General features: G+C 44.6%; 1 protein-coding gene across 1 annotated transcript in view; it reads left to right on the forward strand.

Annotated features, from left to right (window-relative positions):
• Positions 1-256: 256 nt before the first annotated feature.
• Positions 257-17,523, forward strand: part of si:dkey-246i14.3 (ephrin A4) — a 39,079-nt gene continuing 21,812 nt past the window's right edge. Inside the window, exon 1 of the mRNA XM_058648651.1 lies at positions 257-803. Coding sequence (XP_058504634.1) covers positions 676-803 — 128 coding nt within the window. The 5' untranslated portion in view covers positions 257-675. The remainder of the gene's footprint in view (positions 804-17,523) is intronic.

The raw sequence follows: 17,523 nt of genomic DNA on the forward strand, positions 1-17,523 counted from the left end.
ACAAAATGAGTTGACTTCTGTTCACAGTGTTAGATCAGACAGAGGACAAAGGATAAAGGACAGAGGACAGAGGACAGACAGAGGGTGGGACACCCACACACTCCTCACACCAGTGGGCGCACCTCACAAACATTTAACCCTGCACACACACACTCACTCACACTCACACACCACCACACCCTTGTCACCGGATTGGTCTAAAGTTTCCCGGGCCCCGCCCCTCCGGAGCGCGACCACGCCCCTCCCTGCGCGCTGCAATCTGTTGCTGCCAAAGCAGCTGGCACTTTGATTTGACGCTGACTGTTGTCCGCGCGCAGTGGTGACCTTTAAACCGTCAGGTGTGAGTGTAAAAGCAGCGCCATGCAGAGCGTGGACACAGTCTCGGGGAGTGTTCCGCGTGGAGCTGCTCACCTCCACCTCTGCTGTCTGTGACGACTTCTTTTCTTCTTCTTTTTTTAAATCACTTAAAACAACTTGAACCACTTTTCTCCACGATGCGAAGCTGCAGCAGCAGATGACGTAGAAGTTTGAGGCGCTGAGAGAAGTTTGTGTTTCCTCTGAGTTCGTGTCTTACCTGGGACACGCGCGCACACACACCTCTCTCTCTCTCTCTCCTGTGGCCCCCGCCCCCCCACCCGGTACACTGCAGCCTCTGCGCGGCCCCCGGCGGCCAGGATGGACTCCCTCCTCATGTTGGCACCGGGAGCTCTTCCTTCATGGAAAGCCGCGATTCTGCTCATCAACATAATCTCAGCCGCTGTGGCCAAGCGACACGCCGTGTTCTGGAATTCCACAAACACGAGGTGAGGAGGCATTTCTTGCTCCGGCTCGTGCAGCCTGCTGCTGCTGCATGTATACACTGCCTGTGTGCACGGGCCAAATGAAGGATTAGGTCTATTGTTGAAAGTGTGAGATGTGGCCTGGACTGTGCCTGAACTTGCGCTGCCACAATTGCTATTGCACAATAATTCCTCCTAAATGAGTCAAGCCTGAGTTGGTTTTAAAGAATCCCTGCTATGCAGTAGATCACGTCCCTGTGTACTTTAATTGAAAAGAGGGTGCAGAGTGTGTATGATTACATAAAACCTGCCGCGAGCCCGGAGCTATCAGACTGATATGTGCCTCACATTAAAGGAGCTTGAACTGTGGGGAATCAGCAGTAAAAGACCTCGTCTCAGTAAAGACAGACAGAGTGTCCTCCTGCAGGTACTTATCTTCATAATGACCACACTCTAACCCTGGCTTTCACCTGTCCACGGCCTGTGTGCCATAGTGATTATGCTGCCCAGAGAAAACCAAAAGTAAGGGTTTCTGCTTTAAATGTTTGTACTGAATGGTGCTGAGCGCACACACACACACACACACACACACACACACACACACAGGGAGTTGACTGGGGCCATTAGCAGGGCAGAGTCATGCTCACCTGCTGATCCAGGTGTTCCTGTCCAGGTAATTGTGGGGTTGATGGCAGAGCTGCAGGGCCTCCACACATGTTTTGCCTTTGGGTTAGGGTTAGGGTTAGAAATGTTTCTCTGTTTTTTTTTTTTTTAGAATCCACATAAACACCTGAACACGGCGATCACGTGACCATTCAGGGACACTCGCCATGTGTGTGCTGGTGTAAACATGGAATCTGATTTATCTGGAGTGTGGACAGTGGGCGTGTCCTACAGAATGTATGTGTTTTTAGAATAGAGGAGTGCGGATGTAGCCGGGCTCACCTGCTGATCCAGGTGTTCCAGTCTGTGGGGTTGATGGGAGACCTGGAGGGGCCAGTTCATCAACTGCCCCACAGGAGCAAAACAGACCTATTAGAGACTCTCTCCATGTTGTCTGATTTCCTAAACACTGGATGGATGATGTGTTTATTTAAAGCTGCAGTACGTAACTTGTGGTGACTTGTTGTTGTTGATGATGTCATTACTCTGCCTCTGGTGTAACAGTAGTTGTTTGCTGTGTCTTTCATCTGAAAACACGTTATGTGGAGCAAAACTATCACACCTGACTGAGGGAGTGTTTGTGTGTATACAGCAGCAGCGCAGGGGTGGGTGGGGTCAACAAGCTTTCATCCAACCAGGTTTTTTGAGCAGTAGAAATTACTTCTAAAAATTTTGTGGGCACTTATTTGTGTTTTCAGTTGTCTCACTTTACGTAGCCTCCATCTGTCTTGCCATAAAATGAATCACTTCCTGTTTGCAGTGTGTGAATGTCGCCGGGCGACACGGAAATCTGAACTCCACTACACTGAGAAACAGTCACGTCAGGCTGCATTAGCATCGTGTGAATCCTTTTCTTAAGGGTTTAAATGTATTAAGGGTGCGTAAAAATATGGATTTGGTGATATCGTCATCCTTCCAGTTACCTGGCTGAAGAAGGGGGTGTTCACAGCGGGATAATGGTGGAGAATGCTACGTTAAGAGACAGACTTTATGCACTTTGTTGTGAATAAATAGAGAAATCCTGCACTTTTCACAGATGTTTTGTTTTCTTCAGTTAGACCGATATCGTGATGTGTCGCTGTACGATTGTCTTGCAATATACTGATTATGACCGAATCGTATATCGTGGACCATGTATCACATATTGTATCGTGAGGTGCCCTGTGAGTCCCGCCCCTAGAATGTAGCGGACTTTTGTTTACATCTAAAAGTCATGCACTACACTTTGAATAGCAGCACAGACCACTTTCACACTCCTGGAGGGTCTTGACTTGTACTTTAAATTCATGGATGCACAAAGTGTGACCAAAATTTGTCATGTGGGAGATATAATTTCTCCAAGGGCTCCTTTTGTCAGGTCTGCAGGACTCCTGCACTGGAATCAGCTGAGGTTATATGCAGTGTGTCCATGTAGGTAAAAACCCAGTCCTGTAATTGGGCTCTTACAGAAATATGGTTGGGAGAAACGCTGTGAGGATTAGGAAGCACCTTCTCTCCCCCCCTCGAGGTTCAGGGATGAGCGGTCACACAGCCTGTGTCGGGGGCCACACAGTCAGCTGCAACACCACACAATCACAATGCCATCAGCATGACGGCGGAGGCTAACCCACTGTGGCAGAGAACCACTCTCATCAGCAACACCACCCAATCACAAAGCTATCAGAGGAGCTGTGATGCTGCAACCGGTCCAGAATCCCTCGGGTTTATCACTAGGACTTACCTCTTCTCCTCTCCTCACCCATTACCTTCCTTGTTACATCCCGCTCTCCTTTTTCATTTTTTGTCTGCACTCCCCTCCAACACCTCCTTCGCCCCTTTTATCGCTCGCAACTCCCTCCTGTCCAGTGATGGATATTGGCAGTGTGATTAGTTGAGCTCCAGTCATTTTCCCATACCATATTTTCTATTCGCTGCCTGCCACACAGACAGGTCGTCCCGAGGCCTGTAAATGCAGCCTGGTGAGGCTGAAGGAGCACAGGGACGGAGGGGAGAGCTATTGCTCTGTTGGCACGAAGCTGCACTGCTGGGCTACTCTTGATGGTGCAAATGGCACAAAATAACCACGTTTTTGGCTTCTCTGTTTATTTCTGCACAGTTATCTTGCTGTTAGATATGCCAAACCAAAGTTCTCGACACGTTTGTTAAAGCTGCGTTATGAAGCGGCATTATTTTTACACTAACTATCTACTAAACTACTACTAAATCCTCAGATTCAGCAGGTTTTTTTTTCTTCTGTTTTATCAGCTGTAAGTTTATTGTTTTGGTTAAACCGCTAATTTAACTGTGCTCATTAAGTTTTACTGCAGTCGTTGTTTATAGCAAACGTAGTGTAGGCGACTTGGCCGGCACCACCACTGGAGATATTAAAGGGAAAAAACGGTTATTTTTTATTGGCTAATAGCTGGATATTTCCCTCAGGAGTTGGTAGAGAATTAAAATAAAATAAAAAAAATATCGAACTTAGTGGAGAGTGATGTTTGGATATGAATTGAACGTCTGAAGCCGAAATGTCGACTTAATGTAAGCAGAAACATGATATTTAAGTGAGGGAGACACCGGCTGAATGTTGTTGTTATTCTGACCTTTGTTCACCTTCACCTTTGCTTCCACGACCTTTCGCTGTTAATTGAAACTTTTTTTTTTGAACACTTGAACTAAGTTGCTCTGACAGTTTTAAAAAGCAGCGATTTCAGCAGTCTGCGCTCGCCTTCATTACTCCCGTCCTCGACCGCTGTTACATTAAAGGCCGAGCTAATATATAACAAAACGGAGCTGGTGAGCAAACAGGCTCTTTTTAATCCCGACGACAGCAGACATTCTGTGGCCATCACCTTTCCTTCGACATCTAGATTTATGGTTTTAATGAAGCAGGGGCAGTGGAGTGGAGACTGAAGGGCCTCGTTTCTCTCTTCTTTGATGGCTAATATGGTTGTAACAAAGGCTCGGTGAAACACTTTAACTGGCTCACATTTAGCACCCTCCAGATTGAAAAATGGAGCTCTGAAATGAATGTGATAGACTGACTGCAGGGTCAGCGTTGAGCATTGTGGAATCAGATTCCCTGGCCTCTTTCATTGCGAGGCTCAAGTGGTTCGATTGCCCTGTTTTATGATTTTATGAACAGAGTTTATGATAGCTTTCCTTTTTATAACCATGTCTCCCTCGCAGCAATACTTCCTTATTAGAAGAGAGAGAGAGAAATTCTCTTCTTTTTTTTTGTTGTTTTACTTCCTCGAGCAGTTAAAGGTTAGTAAAATATTATAACCTCCGCTTACCTCAGTTTAGTTTACCGGAATGTTCAGCCTCCTCTCGTGTGCTATACTGTGCTTTTAAAACCCATCGGACCAGAATATGTTGACCAGCCTACTTGCTGATACAACAGCGTCTGCTTCCTGTGCTACATTAATCCTCATAAATTTACTTAGAAGCTGTCAGGGAGTTTAGTCGGAGCACTGAAACTTTCATTTGTGTTTGTTTTATGTAAAGAGGGCTTGAATGAGGCTCTTACCTCTGCATATGAGCTGCTTATAGATTTGTAACAAGAATAAATATCAGCCATACTTGGACCTGGAAACAGCCACTCTGTTCCTTTGTCCTGCGATTTACCCTCGTTCTTGGCTCACGCCTCTACCTTTTTGTTTTTGGTTCTTTATCCTCCATGGCAGGAGGCGAGCTTGTCGTGTTGAGTAGTTTCTCTGGATCACCGCTCAGACTTATGCTCTCTCTTGTGCCACTTCCTGTCTTTCCTTCCTACTTAGACAACAGGAATACCTGTGCTCTCTGTTGCTCCTGTTTAAATCCAGTGTGCAAGTCTGGACACAAACTTGAAAGCTTTTAAAACCCCATCAGAACTCTCTCTCTCTCTCTTCCTCTCTTCTTCTCCCCCCTCTCCCCCTCTCTCCGTTTGTGCGAGGCCGAGGTGCAGCTCAAATCTAGTGGAGCATGTTTGACGGCTGTGTGAGGAGATGAATATTTGTATTGAATTTCTGTATCTTTATTGAAAGCAGCCCTCATAAGTCTTGCGTGTAATCTCTGCTCTGTTTATGCACCATTTCCCTCTGTGTGCACTCAACAATGATCTCGTTTAAATACCAGAGTAAATCACATTCCGCATACCATACCTTAACGCTTGTGTGTGTGTGTGTGCGTGCGCACACGTGCATGTGCGATTGGCTGGTTGCGAGCAGACACATGCAGCGTACAGTAAAGTGAAAGCAGACACTGCTTGTAATTGCATCTTGTCAGGGAAGATGATTGCACCCTCAGACTGATTTCTTTTTTAATTTTTTTTTCTCCCCCTAATATCATTTCTTCATCCACAGGTCCATTTGTGTCCACCCGTCGCCTGTCGTGCATGCAAATGAATATATTCCTCTCACCGCCTGCTATCCCTCCTCTCTCTCTGTCAGTTTCTCTACTAATCTCCGTCTTCCCCTGGTAAATGATTAACACGGAGAACCTGGCTGAACTATAATCAACAAACCCACAGTGAAGTAATTACCACTTTATTCCCTGTCCTGCTAACAAAGCAGCCCCCCCCCCCCCCTTTCCATCTATCTCTCCTTGTCTCTCTCTGGTTCTCTCTCTCCTCATCTGTCATCAGGCTGTATCAGTGTCTCTCCCTCCTCTCTGTCGCGCTCTGTCAGTGGTATTGTCTCACTTGCTGCTGCTGCTGCAGTGCTGTGGTCTGTGTAGATCCAGAGATTTGTGTTTGTGTACCTTATCTGTCTTTGTAAATGTGCTCTGTGTGTGTGTGTGTGTGTGGTATTGAGTGTATTATCTGGAGGTAAACTGTGGATGAGTCGACTTTGTGTACACTTGAGCTTCTTCATCTCTGTCGGAAAACAATGCCGAGCAGTGATTTTAGTTATCTGTGAGCCGGTGAATTGACGTTTGCTCACATTGTTGTCTGTTGAAGTTGATTTTTAGTGAAACAATGGCTCTGTCAGAGGTGTGTGTGTGTGTGTGTGTGTGTGTGTAATTTGTACCCTTTTTTTCACACTGACTTTTTCAGGACCTGTAGTTCTTTAGGGGACCAAAGCCTGGTCCTAATGAGTCAGAAGTTTTTCACAAATGAATAGAAGTCAGTACAGTGTCCTAACAATAATAGAGCCCAGCCTGTGTGTGTGTGTGTGTGTGTGTGCGTGTGTGTTGAGTTTATGGTTTGCATACTGTATAAGGGAAGTCTTTGTTTCCTTGAGAAACAGTGGACTCTGATAAAGTTCACTACTGGAAAAACAAAACCTTAAAAAAGTTCCAGGATACCCAGCCCTTTTAAAATTGATTTGAGCTTACATATGATTTTATCTTTTCTACTTTTCTTTTTTAATTCTTTTTTAATGTACTTTCTTTTCTGCTCACAGTAAGTAGCAGCAGCAGCAGCAGCAGCAGGTCCTCCATTCCTGCCAGTGGTTTGCTGCTGTGGGAACATTTACCAACCGCTGTGCCGGCTTCTCGTCTAAATAGGTCATTGTTTTGTTTCCACTTGTTAGTTGGATTTAGGTGTGACTAATGTGTTCAAGGAAAAAGGCGTGTTATTGCCTTTGGACGCCTGTTTTTTTTTTTTTCTTCCTGTTGTTTTTGTTTTTTGGAAGGTGGGGTGTGACGATAGTGTTGTGCAACTCTGCCGTTTGCTCTGAAATGCCACATGGCCTCATTTTATGAATTATTTCACGAGCAGCGGTGTAGGTGGAGAGTGACTGACTCTGATTCCTGGTTCTGTCAATCAGTAATCCTCCATTGCGCTCTTTATTAGTGTAACATTAAGACAAGATGATTGCTCAACAAATGTAATGTTTGCAATTGAATCAAGAAGCTGAGATACACAGCGAGAGAGAGAGAGAATGGAGCACACTGTGTTAAAATCGAGGTTTGAGGCCTAGCACTGAGGACATCTGAATTTAAATGGATCAGATAGTCACAGTGCAGCTTGGAGCCGTCGGAGCAGACATGGTATACAAGCATGAAAGGACGGGCGCGCTCTCCTCCTGGTCAGGATATTTAGTAAATCGATACCAATTTAACACCCAGATATTATCGCGGGCTTCTCCCATTATCACTAGGCTGCATATGGACCCATCTCTTTCCCAATTTCTCTGCCCTGTTTCTCCGTGTGCACACATACATCAATATTAGGCCGCATTAAGCTATAATAAGTTGTATTGTATGGATGTCTCCAAGTGCGGTGGAACAGCTGTGGAACGAAATGAGGTTCAGCGCTGTCCACAGATCAGTTGGCACTGCGCGCTCGGGCTTTGGCACAAAATGGCCGCTGTGCTGCATGAGTGGGGAAAGAGGCTGGTTGTGGTGGTTAAGGTCTGTCGGTTAGCACTGAGTGGGAGGGCGTTCATTTGTCCATCCATTCATCCATTCATTCATTCAGTCATCATTCAGTGAGCTGGCATTGTTGTAAGTGTCAGGCTGACTGTGTTGTGCTTTGACTTACAAATTGAAAATGAAATTGTTGGCACATGAGAGTGCATACGGTCTGAATTTGGGGAAACTGTGTCAATTTAATCTTGACCAAGATGGAGACTATCAGCTTATTTAGCCATGTCTGTACTGTACATTTAAAAATGTCCCCCACACACAAACGTGTGCAGGCACAGACAGACAGACAGACAGACAGACAGACAGACAGACACTCTCTTACATGAAAGCTCACACAATGCTCTTCCACTCGGCTCAGAAATCCTGCCAAGAGGCAACCGGGGAATTTCCTATGACAGAAATTGAATTAGTATTGACCCAGGCAGAGCAAAGGGAAGGAGCAGGAATCTGGATTATTGTGCCGCACAAGGTTCCTCGCTGTCAGGAGGACACTGAGACATGTTTGCCATCATCCCTCTCCCGTCTTCAAAGGTGCTTAAGGACAGTTGCGTCAGTCCATTCCTTTTTTCTTTTTTTTTTCCAGACAGTGTTCACCGCACAACGGTTCCTGCAGTTTCATTTCCACAGATATTGGCCCTGCTCTGAATGTGGAGTTTAGAATTCTTATGAACAGAAGAGCAACTTTATGCAATGATGTGTTTTTGTCTTGGCTACAATATGAATGTTGTTGTTGTCGCCCGCAGAGATAGTGTAGGATAGGATGGATAGGACAGCTTTTCATGAATCCATCTTTTTATTAGTACTCAGATTCAACATTTGTTTTGCTCACTCTTAACATAAATCTTTAAAAATCTGTTTCGTGTCAAACCTTGTGTTGTAGCCAGTGAGATCAGAGGAATGAGAGCGAAATAGAGTTTAATAACCATATCTAGGTTTTAATAGGTGCAGCATGTTATTGGATCAGAGTGCAGAAGAGAAGGCTTAACTGTTCTTTTTAAATAACGGCTCATGTCACAAAGTATCGTTATGGTTTTACGTGACATTTTCTTATCACCTGAAGAAATATTAACCGTGTGCATGACGTACTTCTGTAATCCTGCCATGAAAAAAAGCTATAAAGATAGATTCACCTTTGTAAATGAAATCACACGTTCATTCCCTGGAACAATCCTTTAACAGTGGGAAAGCAGGGGGAGAAAAAACGGGGGGGGGGGACATACTGCTGCGTCATTCCTCATGTTCATGCCTTTGTGAGTTGCTGTCTTTTGTCTGCTAATTACCAATTATATTCTACACTTGGCCATTTTTTTGAAAGAGTAAGTGAATTTTAAATGAATGGGAGTGTCACGTACTCTGCGCAGTACAGTTTGTCTTGTGTGATGGTCTGAATCCAGAACGCGTGGAAAAGGAATATTGGGAGGGTGTGTCGTCACACCAGAGCAAACTTCATAATCTCACTAACATGATACAAACAAAGCTCCTCTGTGTGCTTCATGGGCAAGAAGCATACATTCTTGAGGGGGCGTGTACATGTGTGTTTAGAGGGTGTACACGTATGTGGAGTCAACTTATATAGAATAAATAAATGATTGTGCTCGTCAGAAAAGAGTTTTATTGCTGCGTTCTAAAGAAAATACCCTTTTTTTTCTTTTACCGTGTGTGTTGTAACTTCCAGAGGAGCTGGATCACATGACAACATGACAAATGTTTCATCATGTAGATAATTGTGCATGACTTTTGGAGACTTTTTCCATGGCGGAGCAAAAACTCATATTATTTTGGCATTGCCTCCCAGAAGTATGGCAGCACAGCCCACTTTCCAGCCCCCAGTGATGCGAGACACACACATTCCTCTGCTGTTTCTTTTCTTTCTTTCTTTTTTTTTACACACACACACATACCACATATGAATGGACACACTCTCCTCTCTGTTTCCTTTTCTAGTCTGCCCCCAGAGATGATAAAAACATTAGACCTGCAGTGTATAGAGTGAGGGATGGAGAATGCGTTAAGGGGGGAATGGTAGGGAAAGAGTCAACAGATTTCAACTCCCCAAACAGCTCGGGAAGGTCTCCCGGGATAGAGGGATGAGTTGTGTGTGTGTGTGTGTGTGTGTGTGTGAGAGAGAGAGAGAGAGGGAGAGAGGGAGAGAGAAGGAAGAAAGGATGTCAGCAGGTATTACTATCACTGTCACGAGCAGGCGTGAGGAGCAAAACCTCCCCTTTGCCCCTCCCTTTTTTACCAGTACACACACACACACTGAGAGAGAGCCCCTCTCACGCACGCACACACACACACACACACACACACACACGTACTACCAATAGTAGCTGCTCTAACTCCAGGAGGAGCCTTGTAGGGATGACACCTCATTTGATATTGACTCTACTTTAAGTGTGTGTGTGTGTGTGTTACGACAGGTTACTGTATGCATGTAGTCAAATTACAGTGGAACTCTCCTCACCTGAGTCAAAACATGAATGGAATGTGGTATAAATAATTTTTTATTTTTTTAAACTCTTCTAGTGCACAGTTTTTGACGCGTGCAGATGATGAGGAGATATGGTTTTGGTGTGCGTGTGCATGCTTGTGTGTGTGAGTTTTGTAGACATAACCAGTACCACAAGATTTTCTGTAATGCACAGCTTGAGCTCTATTTTTCTTTCTGCCTGTATGTTATTGTTTTTTGCTTTTCCGTATTTCATCAACATTTTGTTCAAATCCAGTGTTTGTCGGTGATTTTCAGGAAATCAGAATTAATTTATATTTTTCAGAGTTACTTCAGAGATACCTGAGAACCTTGATGTCTGAATGACGGATTAGTTCTAGTACCAAGTGGTACAGTTCCATTCATGAGGGTTCCAAAATAACCCATCCATACCATGCCACTGACATCCACCTGTGCATGGTCATCCCTGCACCTGAATGGGAATGTAATGGAAAAGAACACAAAAGTCATTTAAATGTACAGGCAACACGGTGTCGTGCTATTTAGTGGAATCCCTGGGTTAAACACGCAATAATTGAAGGTCAATTCAAAAGTTTCATTAAAATGTTCATGTTGTCTGGATTATTCACAGGTGTGTTTTGGGTGCAACATCATCTCAGCCAATCAGAGTTTTGCTTATCATTGCTTTAAAAAGCCATGTGCACCAGTGTCTGGTGAATTGTTATTTAATTGGTGCATGCAGGAAACAAACTGGAAAGAGAGGTGAACAATTATCTGCTAAGTTACTGCCCTTTATTGAGGGATAGGTATTTGATTCTTTCTTCAGTGGAGCCTTTGCCACCATCGTCTACTGCTCCTCTGTCCCAACAACAACTCTGTTAGACTGCACAGGATAAGGCATTTCACCTGCATTTAACAGGAGCACTAAAGCACACGTGTGCTGGTGTGTAACACAAGTGAGTGTACATTCAGACCAGGTTTTTGTTGGTCACTGCCACAGTGGTTTTCTGCTGCCTCAAGATAACAATGCACTTGACCACACCTCATTGTAATCATGTAGTTTTGGTTGAAACAAGCAGTGACACTTGATGAGCTGTGCTGTGTAAGATAGAAGAGCCCGTGGTGTGTGTGTGTGTGTGTGTGTGTGTGTGTGTGTGATTTATCGTGCTGTGTTTCTGGATCTGCTAACACTACCAGCCCAACAGTCACACATAACGTCGTTACAGCAAGAAAAGCTATTCAGTCTATGTTAACGTTGTTATTCCGGGTTAAGACAGACATGATAGTTAGACGGCATCTCCATGTGACCATCGTTATGTAATAAAACAGACTTGGGCCTTCTGACGTGTTATATTACTGTACAAACTTGTTCCAAACTGTAAAGTCTTAGCTTTTACATTTATTGACATTTTTGAGTAAACCATAATTCTAAAATGGAATTGCGCTCTGTCACTGTCCAAATGCATGATTTGTCATATGCATCAGGGACAATCAGATGGTTGTGTTTCACTGTCTGGGAGAATCAGGAGTTGTGGCAAATGGGGGAAAAAAAGGTGAAATAGCCTTGTCCCAAATCTCCATAGCTCTGGCCTTGAAGCCGAGGAACTCATGAATCTCATTGCTCTGCCATTCAAGGGGAAATGGAGTTCTTCTATGCAGTGCCCCGCTCAAAACAGTGGAGCAGATGCTGCATGTTTATTATTGTGGAATTAATGTGTGCTTCCCTCAAATACACCCAGTGACAAAAGCATAGTCAAAAAGTTTTTTTTTTTATTTATTTAAAGAGGTTCCTTTCAGAACAGAAGATTATTCTAAGCCATGTTCTTCATTAAAGTCCCACACAGCTAAAGAAAGAGGTCACTTTTGTGGCTATTTGCTTACTTTGCAGTCGATTCCCGGTGGACTTTGTGTTACTATGTCACACTCGCATATACTTTAGCTCCTGTGTGTTAATCTTGTAATTTATGGGTCATTGTGGTTCATTACCTCAAGTAGAGACCAGTCATTTTTAATCCCAAATTAATCAGTTAATCCCAGTCGGGCTGCTGTTAGCACTATGCGGGACTGACGTCTGCACCTCTTCTCTTGACCCTCGCCACTTCCTTCCTCTCTGCTCCTAAACCCACCCCCCCCCCACTCCTTCCCTCTCATTGTGTCGAAACCCTTAATCAGTGTTGTGGAACTGAACCGGCCTCTCGAAGAAATTAAGGGGGCATCCGGCCTCAAGTTGGACTGCGCGTCCAAACATATTAGTCTAAATGTCGAACGCATTCATTTTAATTCACTCGAGCTGGATATAAAGATTTTACAGAGTAAATAACATTATATTTAGTAACATTTCATTAATTTTCATTCCCGTCGTGATTGGTAGTAAACAATATCGATGTAACTCGCCTTCCTCCGACCGGTGTGAATTTGTTCATGTGTGAGTGTGGGGCGGGTCGGCAGCTGTGCGTGACTAGAAAAGGACAAAGCTGGCTGCCTTGAGGGTGAACGGGGGGGGAACCTTTCATAGCTTCATAGATTCACAGAGCGATATGAATCTCAACCGTTGTGACGGAGAAATATGGAGAGGGAGAGAGGGAGAGAGAGAAGGGAGAGGCAAAGGGGGCAGTTTAGACTCCTGGGATTCCAAAGCAGTGACCGTGAAAGTGCTTAGATAAACAGAGAGAAAGATGGCAATGGGGGGGGGGGGTGAAGTGGTGGTGGAAGAAGCAATGGAGGGAGGAGAGGATGAGGAGGAGTCGGGCAGGCAGGCACGCTGTCAGGGCAAGGAAATGAGACAGGCTGAAGACGGGGTGAAAGAAAACAGATGGGAATGAAACCGAGTATAGAAGTTTTTAAACAAGTTCTCCAGGAGTCTGAAGACGACCAGTTTCACTCTCTTTACTCCTTAACTCCTTTGCCTCTCCAGCCGTTTTCTCCCCATATTCTCCCTTTCTCTGCTTCCCTCTGTTTAAATAATTCAGGGCTGTTGGCTGTATTAGGGCAGGTTTCCCTGACATGTCTTAACAGTGTGTGTGTGTGTGTGTGTGTGTGTCAGGCTGACTGAATGAATGATGGATTGAAGGACAGCTCCAGTTCTCTAACTGGCCATTCCTCTGCTAATGACCACCAAATAATCAGACGCAGAGGGAAAGTGAACAAATGCACATCATGGAGAGAGAGAGAGACAGAGAGAGAGAGGGAAACAGAGTCTGAATGAGAGAGAGAGAGAGAGAGTATCTACAGCATCTGAAGTGTGACCCACTTAGTGAATAATGGATTCTCTAAGTCAAGTCTGATTTATTGTATGCATGTATTTGCTTTGAGAGTGCCCTTTTCACTAAAGTGAGGAGTGTATCTGAGTAAATGTGGGTCTTTGTAGCCCAATAATGCAGGTGGACCTCGCTGAAAGACCGGAAAAGTAAAAGATGACACCGATAGTCTACAGTTAAAGACAACAGCACGTCATGTGACGCGTGTCGTAGATAATGCAAACATTAGCACACATTTATTTCAATGCCAATGGAGTTCTTAAGGGATCCAGCGTCTCTGAAGCGGTCCAGTCTCTAAAATGATGAATTTTTTACGACTTGAGAATTAACGACGGCACAGAGGGGGAGCAGGGACGACAAGTCCAGACCAACATGGGATTAGAAGTAATGATTATTTTCATCATGGATTCATCTGCTCAGTTGGGGATATAAAATGTCAGCAAATTGTGAAACGTCTTTTATCTGCTTGTTTGATCAACCCCAAAGATATTTGTTTTTTTAATAATATGAAATGGTGAACATTTTAACACCCAAGAAGCTGGAACCTGATGTTCTCTGAATGTGAGATTTTCTTTCTTCTTCCAGCTTCAAATCAACAGCTATATTCAGAAAATCTTCATTTGACAAATCTTTAAGAAAAATGTAATTTTAACATCTTGCTCTCTGTAGTAAAATCACATATTTAAAGGCTTAACTTTCAAATCGATAGAAAAATAGTTTGTCCGTTTCCTTCTAGCCCCCAAAAAAGTACCCACACAACTAACCTATAGTGTAAGTGTTGTCATTTCAAACCTATAATATGAATTTATGTGCACCTTCTGTCTGCAAAGCTGAAGGTTCCACACGGCAAAGTTAGTCCATAAACATGAGACAAATGATGTTGACACAGTAAATAAGCCCGGCTGCCACTCTTCTAGCAATACACTTTTTGATAGATTTCATAAATGGTTTTGAATCATGGCTTTTGGTGTCCACCCATCATGGCTGTCACCGTGTTCTCAGTCCCGTCCTTCTCCTGTCAGCGTCTCAGCAGCGAGAGCTACTGTCGCTATATTCAGGTTTATGTATCCGAGCCTGGCACCTGTACAAATCAGCCCTGTATTTACACTGCATCTCCATTTAGACTGCAGAAACATGGAGAGCACTCATTACTCTGAGGTTTAGGCTGTCCGGCGGAGGGATGCAAGGGGGAAAAAAAAAAAAGGGCGAATGGGAGTGAAGGATGGATGGGTGGGGCGTTGGCTTGGCACGGATCCCGGCTCCAATTGGTTGTTGTCCTGGCAACGGCACATCTGACCTTATTTACCCCCTCACGCACCTCTTGGTGTACGCACGCGATGCGTTCTCGCCGGTGCACGTTTCTTTCTTTACTTCTTTTTTTTTTCTGCATGAGATCTGAAACTCTTGTGCTCCATTTTTTTCCCTCCTCACGCTCTTAAAAGTGTGGTCATCTTCACACTGAGCAGGTGAGAGTGTCAAGTCACACCGACCACCTTCAGCAGCAGAAATAAAAGTGATCCATTGGCAGCAGCATTGCACCCTTGTCCGTTTTTATATTGTGGACAGTAATTTCATAGCACCCAGGACAAGTCACTGGAAAGGTTATTTTAGGACCGGCCCAGACCTCACACGGAGAGCTGCCTCTGTGTGCGGCTGAGCTCTGCCTCAGCGCGGGACGACGACGACGCTCTCCACAGACCTGTAGCCATATCAAAATGGTTCCGATTGATTCTTTTCCATACTGATGCACCCCGTGGACCCGAGTCGTGCAATTTCCTTCAGGTTTGATGGTCATCGCTGTACATACCGTTGTGCTGCTGAGTCCCACGGAATGGACACATACACACACTTGGAGAAGAAAACCTATGCAGTAACAGGCAGAAAATAGTCTGTCTCTACCTGAGACCGGGAGTGCTTTTTAGGGCCTGAAGCTGCAGGTGTGTGTGTGTGTGTGTGTGTGTGTGTGTGTGTCTTAGTGTTTTATTGCTATTTAAATGGATAGGGTGTGTAGCTCCGTGAGGCAGCCTGCTGATTTTAGCAGTTTGAATGAGGGGTTGAATGGTGTGAGCGCCCTATGCCTTCTGGTCCATTAATGGAGCCTGCAGGGCAAGAACGGTGCAACCAATCATGTCGTCCAGGTTATACACGTACACCCACGGCTATAGTGGCCAGCAGTTATCTATGTGTGTGCGTGTGCGTGTGTGTGAACAGAAGCATTTCATTCATGTGAAAAACATGGTCAGATCATAGACTGTATATAAGAAATGGACCTCGTCTTCTGGTTTGAAATATGAAGTCGAGGAAGGAAGGGGCAACTCCACTCGCTGTAAGAAGAACCCCATTTATAACATCAGTATTAATAGTTTCTTATTGTTTCAGGTCTTCTTCAACAGCACGTTTCTAAATTTAGAGAGAAACAGATGATGATAAAGCAGGAAACACATGTTCAAGTTCAAGTTCAAGAATCTTTATTATCCCCTGGGGGGCAATTTGTTTCACAGTCCAACCACAAACACACCAGATTACAACAGGTCATTTAAAAGTCTAATCGCTGGCTGCAGGGACAAATTAATCTCTTAGTCTGTCAGTCCTGATATCTGCGTCTGGAAGGGAGCAACCTGTATTCTTCATGCAGGGGGTGGTCTGGATCTGCCAGGATCAGTCTGGCAGATCTGATCAGACTGACCTCACCTTATGCAGATCAGTGAGGTTTTTCTTTTAGGGCTGTGCCAGCAATTTTACTGCATACCCAACAGTGAGTGTCCATGAATGTCTACCTAAAGACTACGTCTGTGGGTTGAGATCCTGATGCACACTAGATACTAGAACAAGTGGGCTCTCTGAATTTACATAAACCCAATAAATGCAGACCGGCCAGTAGAAGTTGGAAAAAAGTTCCCGTTACATCCGTGTTTCAGATTAGGAGTCGCAGGAAAGGAAAGAGAAGCGTCTAATGGACTTACATGGAGCAGAGCTACACTTCCTGCTGACCTTGAATGAAGCAGACACACATGGACTCACTGAGCATAACAAGCCACAAAGAGGAGATAAGAGCAACAGCTTGCTCCCCCTCAAGTCGCTATCTCCTCGCTGTGAGGAGCGCTTGATCGCCGCATTGGCCACAGACCGATGACACAAAGACGCGGGTTCTGCACTTCTTCGTCCTGAGGGTGTGAGGGAGGTGGAGGGTGCTAAGTAAGGGGTATTTTTTTATTTTTGACCAGCTGGACAAGTGGGTTGGTGGGGGGGGGGTTGCAGATGGTCAGAGGTAGGGGGTTTAGTCCTTGTTTGTGTGCACTGAGGGGGAGTAAGCACCAGGTTAGACACAACATTGGTGTTTGGGCTCTGGACACAGCGTGGCTTTGTGCCGCAGTGGAATGGGGCACCAGTAGTGTAAGGGGTCGGCTACAGGGGGGGTTATCCTGCTTAGTTCATGTCCATGCAGAGAGAGATCAAGTATAAGACAGAAAACAAAGAGAAATGTATTTAAGTTGCAATAATGGCTAAACAAAATCCCTTTCCTCTCACTCTGTGACTGCAGCGCTGCAGTGGTATGATTTCTTTTCCGGTTTTCCTCAGAATATTAGTAAAACCTGAAAGCCAGAGGAAACAAAGCTCTCTCTTTCTCTTAGTTATATGCCTTCCTCCTTTTTCCCTGTTGTGTCTTCAGGGTCTTTTTGTCAGGAACCTCTCTCGTGTCATCAATTTCCCGTACACACCTGTTTTCCCATTATGTGCTGCAGGTTTCATTCACCTGCTCATGTGCGTTTTTTGGTTTCTTTGTAAACATAAAAACTCTCGCTGTGCTTTCATGACAGACATTTTTATTTTCCTTCATACATTTTCTTTTCTGTAGCTGATTCCCGACACTGATTGCGCAGTTATTTCTGTTTATGACGCACAACACTGTGGAAGACATTACAAAACTGCCAATAAATCACGTTTTTATGTTTGAAAAGGCAGTTTGGGCTCAAACCATCGTACATGATGTAAATGTACTGAAGTTTTCTAAAAGGAACTGAGGAGAAATTTAAAATTAGCTGCC

This window comes from Solea solea, chromosome 13 (genome assembly GCF_958295425.1).
Source record: "Solea solea chromosome 13, fSolSol10.1, whole genome shotgun sequence".
NCBI classification, from domain to species: domain Eukaryota; kingdom Metazoa; phylum Chordata; class Actinopteri; order Pleuronectiformes; family Soleidae; genus Solea; species Solea solea.